General features: G+C 35.2%; 1 protein-coding gene across 1 annotated transcript; it reads left to right on the forward strand.

The window, feature by feature from the left end:
• Positions 1-4,144: 4,144 nt before the first annotated feature.
• Positions 4,145-8,351, forward strand: LOC107024580 (uncharacterized membrane protein At3g27390). The gene is made up of 10 exons (XM_015225569.2): positions 4,145-4,388; positions 4,880-4,988; positions 5,098-5,290; positions 6,030-6,166; positions 6,257-6,545; positions 6,680-6,786; positions 6,929-7,091; positions 7,172-7,367; positions 7,462-7,702; positions 7,850-8,351. The coding sequence occupies exons 1-10, from the start codon at positions 4,295-4,297 to the stop codon at positions 8,088-8,090; spliced, it is 1,770 nt and encodes a 589-aa protein (XP_015081055.1). The 5' UTR covers positions 4,145-4,294; the 3' UTR covers positions 8,091-8,351.

An 8,351-nucleotide genomic window follows, 5' to 3' on the forward strand; every position in this document is an offset into this window, starting at 1 on the left:
ATACAAGGAGATCAATCACAATCTACGACCATTGTGGCTCAACCAGGTAACTTTGGTAAGGTTGATGTTTTTTTCTGTCACTTCCAAGGAAAATACATGGATTATTGACACAGAAGCATCCGATCATATGACTAGAGACTCTAATAAGTTACAAACTATTCACCCATCCTAGCAACAAATTATTTCTACACCTAATGAAAATACTTGTAATTCAACAGGGAGGGTTCTGTTAAATTATTCTTGTACTTTGACTTTTTAAACTGTTTTAAGTGGTGCGTTCACTCCAAAATAATTTGTTGTCTGTAAGTCAAATCACTTCATTTCTTAAGTGTATTGTTACTTTTTGGCCCTTATTTTGTATCTTTCAGGACATTCTGACCCGGAAGACTCTTGGTTATGGTGTTAAATGGGGCAAGCTATACTATCTGGAGTTGGCTGAGAATACAGAGTATAATTTTGGGCAGTTATGTCATACAAGTGGAGTTGAAAAGGCTAGAGAAAAAAATATGGTTATGGCATAGGAGACCAGGACACATCTATTTTGTTATCTTAAGACACTTAGACCAAGTTTGTTTGCTGATTTATGTGTTTCAAATTTCCAATGTAACATTTGTGGACTAGCAATAAGCCATCGAATTCCTTATTTTTCATGTTCTGAATAAATGTTCAGAACCTTTCATTGTTATACATTCTGATATTAGGGTCCAACAAGGATCCCCTCTATTTCAAAAGCTTGATATTTTATCACTTTTAACGATGAACGCACTAGAATGACATGGGTGTCTTTACTATACAAGAAGAGTGATGAATTTAAAGCGTTTAAGGAATTTTACAATATGGTGCATACTCAATATCAAAGGAAAATTGAAATTTGGCAGTCTGACAATGTTAGGGAGTTTATTGATGGTTCATTCGGAGAATATATTAGTTAGTTAGGGAAACGATATCATACTTCATACACATATACACCACAACAAAATGGTTTAGCAAAAAGAAAGAATAAATAAATTTTGGAAGTAGTTCGTGACTCTCTTTTTGGTATGAACATGCCTCACTTTTATTGAGGAAAACAGTAAAGTCGGCTATTCATCTTATCAATCAAGCCCCTTTCTGGGTTATTGACTTTCAAACCCCTCAACAAAAGTTAAAGTCATGTTGCAGGATAGCCCTTATGTCGAACCTTGAACCTCAAATTTTTGGATGTACAATTTATGTCGATATTCCAAAAGTCTTAAAAGGTAATTGGATCCCTATGCAAAAAGATGTGTGTTTGTTGGGTATTCAAACTTCCAAAAAGGATATCAATGTTATGATCCTCAGAATAAGAAGTTGTATGTTACATTAGATGTCTCATTCCATGAGAACAAAACTTATTATGGAGGGGGAGTTTCTAGTTCAACACTTTATGAAGAGAATGTGAGTGAAGCACTTGAGTCGAACAAGCAAGATACTTGAATTACACTAGACCAAGCCAAGTTCTTAAGACTTGGAAGAACTGCAAGAGAGATTGAGTAAGAATACACATGTAAATGAAAAGATTTCCTCGGATCATCCTATCGAGTCTCCAGCTTTTCCAAATCTATCTGAAAGGGATGAAGTATCGAAACATTATGAAGATGTTGTAGAAGACCCCATATTAACACCATCAACTGATGAGTCCTCACAGAATGTTCAAGAAGGTGTTGCACGTCTAGTGATTCTCAATTACCATCAAAATTAAATAGGGGTGTCCCTAAAAAACAATATGAACTTGATCTTAAAATCAAGGTCAAATATCCAATTAGTAATTATATCTCAAGTCATAGATTTTTGAATTCATATGCTCTAGCTGTCAATCTAATATCCAAAGTATCTATTCCTAGTAGTGTGCAGGATGCATTAACAGATCCAAAATGGACCAAGGCAATGTATGAAGTGATGGAAGTCTTGCAAAGAAACTCAACTTGGGAGTTAGTTCCGCTGCCAAGAGAAAAAAAGAGTAGAGGGTTGTAGATGGATATATTACCAAGAAACTTTTGCACCAGTAACCAAGCTCAATACTATTCGTATTCTTATATTTGTTGCAATGAATATAGATTGGCCTTTACGACTATTTGATGTAAAAATGTCTTTCTAAATGGTGACTTGGAAGAAAAAGTATATATGGAATTTCCTCCAGGCATTAAGCAAGGAATAATGCATAAAAAAGAAATATGCAAATTGAAAAAATCATTTTACGGGCTAAAACAGTCGTCTAGATCTTGGTTTGGGAGGTTAGCTTCAGAGATGAAGTTTGTTGGTTACTTACAAAGTGACTCTAACCATACTTTGTTTATTAAACAAAATGATGACAGAAAGATAACAACATTGATTGTATAGGTAGATGATATGGTATTGACCGTGATAACCCCAAAGAAATGGAAAAACGATTAAAATACTTATCAACCAAGTTTGAAATGAAAGACTTATGACAATTGAGATACTTCCTAGGTATTGAAGTGTCAAGGTCGAGATAGGGAATCTCTTTTTCCCAGCGAAAGTATGTATTGGATTTATTGACAGAAACTGGAAAACTTGATTGTAAACCAACTGAAATACCGATAGAGATGAACCAACAAATTGGAATTTCTTCGACTCATTTATTAACATACAAAGTTTGTTATCAGCGGCTAGTGAAAAAGTTGATCTATCTAACTCATATTAACTAGATCGTATATTGCATATGCAGTAAGTTTGGTAAGCCAGTTGATGCAAGCTCCAAGTATTAAACAAATGAATGCAGTCCACAGGTACCTAAGGTATTTGAAAAATGGACCTCGAAAAAGGTTGATGTATTCAAAAATGAAGTACGAACTGTTGAAGACTATACCAATGCTGATTAGGCTGGAGATCGCTCAACCATGAGATCGCTTTAGGTTACTTCACATTTTTTGAAGGTAATATTGTTATCTGGAGAAGTAAGAAACAAAAAGTTGTTTATCGATCAAGTGCAGAAGCGTAATTTCGAGGTCTGACGCATGGTTTATGTGAACTATTATGGATATAAAGAATTATACGTGATCTTGGAATTGAAAGTGTTGGACCTATGAAGTTGTTTTGTGATAATAAATCTGCAATTCAAATAACACAAAATCCAGTGCAACATGATCGCATTAAACACGTCGAAGTGGATCATCATTTCATTAGAGAAAAACTTGATCAAAAGATCATCTAGTTTCCATATGTAAAGTCTATAAACCAACTCGCAAATGTCTTTACAAAGGAAACACCAGGAAAAATATTTCATGAAGCGATTGACAAGTTGGGCATGATAGATATCTTGCACCAACTTGAGGTGGACTATTGACGACAAGAGACTGCAATTCTGAAGGTTTTATCTTTATAAAATTTATTTGCTTTTTATATGTATTCTACCTAAATAAAATTATACCTGAAATAGATTTCTAAGTTTATTTTTTGTTGTATAAATATATATATATTAGTACAATGAATAGAAAGATGAATGACAGATTTCTTTATGTAAGGCTGCGACCTTCTTTAACAATTACAATTGTTCCATTGTTAATCATATATCAATTTTTTTTAAAAAAAAAAAGGAATTGTGTTTGTGCCATTATGAATCTTATAATTCTTATATGCCAAAATTCCAATTATGTTTAATTTTATAACGTCATTTAATCCAATATCATTTTGAATCTTATAATTCTTATACCTTATAGTGTCATTGCATCGTCTTATAACAGTTGTTGAAATAATTCAGACAGTTAACCAATTGAGCTACTAAGATTAAATTTTCTATTAATTAAGTAATTGTTGTATTATTTTGACCTTAGATTAAAAAAAATCACTTTATACATATTGACACAGCCAATTATGTTTATGTATCTAAAACAAAATTGTATGTTATTAATTACAAAAAAAAAAAGTTGAGTACAAATGTGTGCATGGAAAACGAAAAATGAAAAATATGTAACATATTTAAGACAAAAACGACAAACACAAGGGACGCTTGATGATATGCGTGATTTCTTTATGAAGTGTCACAACATATAACTTCCTTCACGCTCTTCGAGGTGTCTAACTTCCTTCCACGTGGCAGCCTTGCCACAATCTTCTGCCACGTTACGTCTCCACCCCACATAACGGCTCTGTTCTCTCTTCTTCTTTCTGTCTCTTTTTCTGCAATTTTCACTTTTTTTTCCTCTTTCTCTGCACCTTTAAGAATATTCTTTGTATAAATAAAATTAATTTGTACATGGCTTCTTGATTTTGATCAACTTCATTGAACCATTATAGTGAAGGTTTTTTTTTTTTTATGGAAGTACCAGTAGGGTTCTTGGCTAAGCTTTGGAGCTTTATATCTTTTCTTCCTTTCTTCTTCTTGTTCTTCCTTCTTGGTCTTCTCAAAGGTATGTGTACTGCTAGTAACCCCTTTACATTTTAAAGTGTTATTTGCACTGAACTTGTGCATATTACAGAGTAGTAGTATGTTAGTATGTGTAGTGTGTTTTGTTTAGAGGCTAATCAAGGCTTCAAACTCTTAAAGATTCAATCTTTAAGGTTTAACCACTAAGTTACGTTGTGGAATTGATGTTTGTTGAAAGTTCAATTGGCATGTAGTTGTGTTTTGGTGTAGAGTATGTTGGGTTCAATTTTAAGGATTAAATGCACCTTTATAGCACTTCAAATTTATAAAGTGAAAATGGGGTTTTGGGTGTTCTTCAGATTTCAAAAAACAATGATTTTCAAATGAAGTGGAAAAAAAGTTCGGGAAAAAATGAAGAGTTCTCATGGCTAATTGGTGTTTTAAGTCTCTCTTTGTTTCTTTTCTTTTATCTTAGCACACTTTTGAAGATGGATACTAAATTTGTGGAATATTGACAAATATTTGTCTGTACAGGATTAGTAATTGGCCCCGTTGTGACAGTCATCATATCAGTTGGGAATTCAGCAGTTGTAATTGGGCTATGGCCTGCACATTTTATCTGGACCTACTACTGTGTAGCAAAGTATGTGTTTTCTTGCCAATGCTCTTGTTGTATGAGTTCTTATAGTACAGAATATGGACATACTGTTATCTGATATAGAAGCTTTTGTGCTGTTTGTGTTACATTTCAGAAGCAAGAGACTTGGATGGGTTTTGAAGATTGCGTTACTGGTATCATTGCCAGTTCCTCTGATTCTTTGGCCCATAGTAGCCATTATTGGAAGTCTTATAGGTGGGATAGGGTACGGTTTTCTTGCTCCTTTGATTGCAACTTTTGAGGCTATTGGAGAGAGTATCACTAGCAAGATTTACCACTGCTTTGCGGTGAGTCTCGGTCTCCACGCGAATCCTGTTTTCTGTTTATCCAATGTTTGAGGTAGATGAATTGCTATACGCTTAGATTGTCGGATGAGACATCAACCTTGTAGTTAAGGGATTGGTCATCTCATATTCTTGATATTCTGAATGTTTGTCATGAGCTTTTGCTAGCTGGTTAAATAATTACGTGCTTTATCTAGGGACTTGATTGGAAAATATAAATTTCCAGGTCATATGATGGCATTATTCATCTGTTTATTTAGTTTTCTTCTGATTGTTGGCCCTCGCTCAAGTAGCTAGAACATCCAGTGTTCTGAGTGCCACTGGTTTTTCTAGCCAGCTATAATTTTCGAGTTGATCAAGTACTTTACTGTTATCATTTTCCTTAAAAATGAAAAGGAGAAAAGGTTCTTCCTTATAACTTTCATTCGTCTTGCTTTGGTAGTCGTTTCTTTTTCTTTATGAAATTCTCTCAAGTTTGTTTCTGCTTTAAATTGGTGGATTTGTGTAATCAATCACTTATTTATAGTTATATAGAGTTAATTGATCATGAAAAGATCCAAAGACTTCTAGCTTTTCAATGGAATAACATGTGCAAAAAATGTACCTGTTAGAAAGAGCATATATATGTGTTCTTTTTTTTTTTGTGTGTGTGTGTTTGTATGTATAAATTTGAGTTCTTCTGTTTGTTCAAATGTAATCATGTATTTTACATGCGAAATATTATAGTTGATAAAATTATCAGGATGGTTGTATTTCCACTCTTAAAGGGAGCTGCACAGTAGTTCGAGACTTTACAGACTTTTGCTTCCACTCTTACTTTTCTTATATGGACGAGCTTTCGGAGGAAATATATCCAGATGAGAAACCTATAGAAGTGAAGTGAGTGATATCTGAATGTTTTTTAATAAGCATTAGACAAAGGTCGTAGATAACAGCGGACCATATTTTTATTATTGTTCTGTGTCCTAGGTTGTCAAAGCTGCCAAGTTGCATTTTGGTTTCTCTGCTTGCGATTCCAGTGGATGTACCCATTATTACAGCTCTTGCTCTTTGGAAGAGCCCATTCATGCTGTTCAGGGGCTGGAAGAGGCTACTAGAAGACTTAATTGGTAGAGAAGGCCCATTTTTGGAGACTGTTTGTGTACCTTTTGCTGGCCTTGCAATCTTTTTGTGGCCTTTAGCTGTTGTTGGATCCGTGGTAGCATCCTTCTTTTCAAGTTTTGCTCTTGCACTTTACAGTGGGATTGTGGTTCATCAGGTATATTTGCTCTTCTTCCTCTGCTTCCACCGTTTTACTATGTAATCATATGAGCCAGCTTTGAAGTTTGAGAGGCACTACGTCTCATATATCCTGTTGTCTGATTCTTACCGAAGTGACACGAGTTTTGCTAGGAAGACTCGTTTCGCATGGGACTTGCTTACATCCTAGCAGCTGTTTCCATATTTGACGAATACACAAACGACCTACTTGACATGAGGGAAGGGTCATGCTTCATGAGGTATTGACTGCATAGTGTAGTTCGCCAATGTCAGTTTTAATTACATTATGACCTGAAAGAAACCGACCTATTTATAAATGTAATGAAATAACTTGATGATTCCATCAATAATGTTGATTCTCTGAATTCTTCCGGCAGCTAGGCCTAAATATAGAAGAAATATGAGCTCCTCTGGAGGCCTTGAGAGTAAGAAGTCAATTGAGCAGAGAGATGAAAAAGAAAAAGAAGGATCACGCAGTTCGAAGCTTGTTTCGCATGGATCAAGAACCCTGAAACAAGCAATCCAACAATATACGCCCATGCAGGTATAGAGTCCATATGCGTAATCACTTAAGCTACTTAATGTTCTTTTTTGCTTTAAACCTAAAATGTAACTCCGCGGCAGGTATGGGGTTGGCTCTTTAAATCCTGTGAGGTCAATGGCAGAATACTCCTACGAGAAGGATTTATAGATGTCAAAGATATTGACCAATGTATTGTCAAGGGGGACTGTAAGAAGTTAGGTATCAAATTGCCTGCTTGGTCCATTCTACAGTGTCTGCTTGCATCTGCAAAATCCAACTCTCAGGGCCTACTAATTTGTATGTCTTTTCTCAAAACTGCCTTTTTCTTTAACTCGTCTTCCGCCTATGTATCATCTTTAGGAAAAAGTAACGTCTTTTATGCTCTATACAGCTGATGAAGTGGAACTGACAAAGTCTAACTGGCCAAAGGATAAAGTGTTTGAGTGGTTCCTTGCGCCGCTCTTAGTCATGAAGGAGCAGATAAAAACACTACAATTAGGAGAAGACGAGGAAATCAGTCTGAGGAAGTTGATAATGTGTTACAAAAACGAAAGGCCAGAGGAATGGGACAACACCGGATTTCCATCCACCGATACTGTGAGGAGAGCACAATTGCAAGCTGTTATTAGGAGGTAAGTTTATATTTATGAAATGCTTTACGAACTTGTGTAACATTATGCAATCATAATATAATAACTTTTGCTTCAGCTCTTCCTTGTACACCTTATTTTTATTGAAATGTAGAGTGAGGATTGAACAATATTTTTACAAACCAACAGGTTGCAGGGGATTGTTGGTTCATTTTCTCGGGTACCGACATTTAGAAGACGCTTCAAGAATTTGGTGAAGGTGTTATATTTGGAAGCAATCCAGACTGGTCTTATTGCGGAAACTGATGGTGGAAGCTCAAAAGCTGGAAACAGAAATAGGCATCAACGCGTAAATGGGGATAAGAAAAATACAGATGATAACGGAGAGCAAAACGATCAAAGCAGCCGAGATGGTGATAGTATTGTGTGAAGATCATGTAATATGTGTAGTACTTAGGCATGTACTGGGCCGAGAAAGTGATAGTATCGTGTACATCTTTCGATATCGAATGAGCTACCTTTTGTTTTAGCTTCTATATTTTCTGGTGTAGGAATCATAGTACATGCAGTTTGGCTCTGAGGAGTTGATTTCACTTACAGTAAACTAACATGCATCTGTGTTATCGATTTGGTTTACTGGTTATCAATTTGTAACGATTTGGTTATCAGTTTAACCATAATGTCTTTTTGA

Source organism: Solanum pennellii, chromosome 7, assembly GCF_001406875.1.
Source record: "Solanum pennellii chromosome 7, SPENNV200".
NCBI classification, from domain to species: domain Eukaryota; kingdom Viridiplantae; phylum Streptophyta; class Magnoliopsida; order Solanales; family Solanaceae; genus Solanum; species Solanum pennellii.

Coding starts and splice junctions, on each gene's coding strand:
- LOC107024580 (XM_015225569.2), top strand. CDS start 4,295: ATGGAAGTACCAGTAGGGTTCTTGGCTAAGCTTTGGAGCTTTATATCT. Junction 5,291..6,029: donor AGATTTACCACTGCTTTGCG/GTGAGTCTCGGT, acceptor TAAAATTATCAG/GATGGTTGTATTTCCACTCT. Junction 6,546..6,679: donor GTGGGATTGTGGTTCATCAG/GTATATTTGCTC, acceptor GAGTTTTGCTAG/GAAGACTCGTTTCGCATGGG.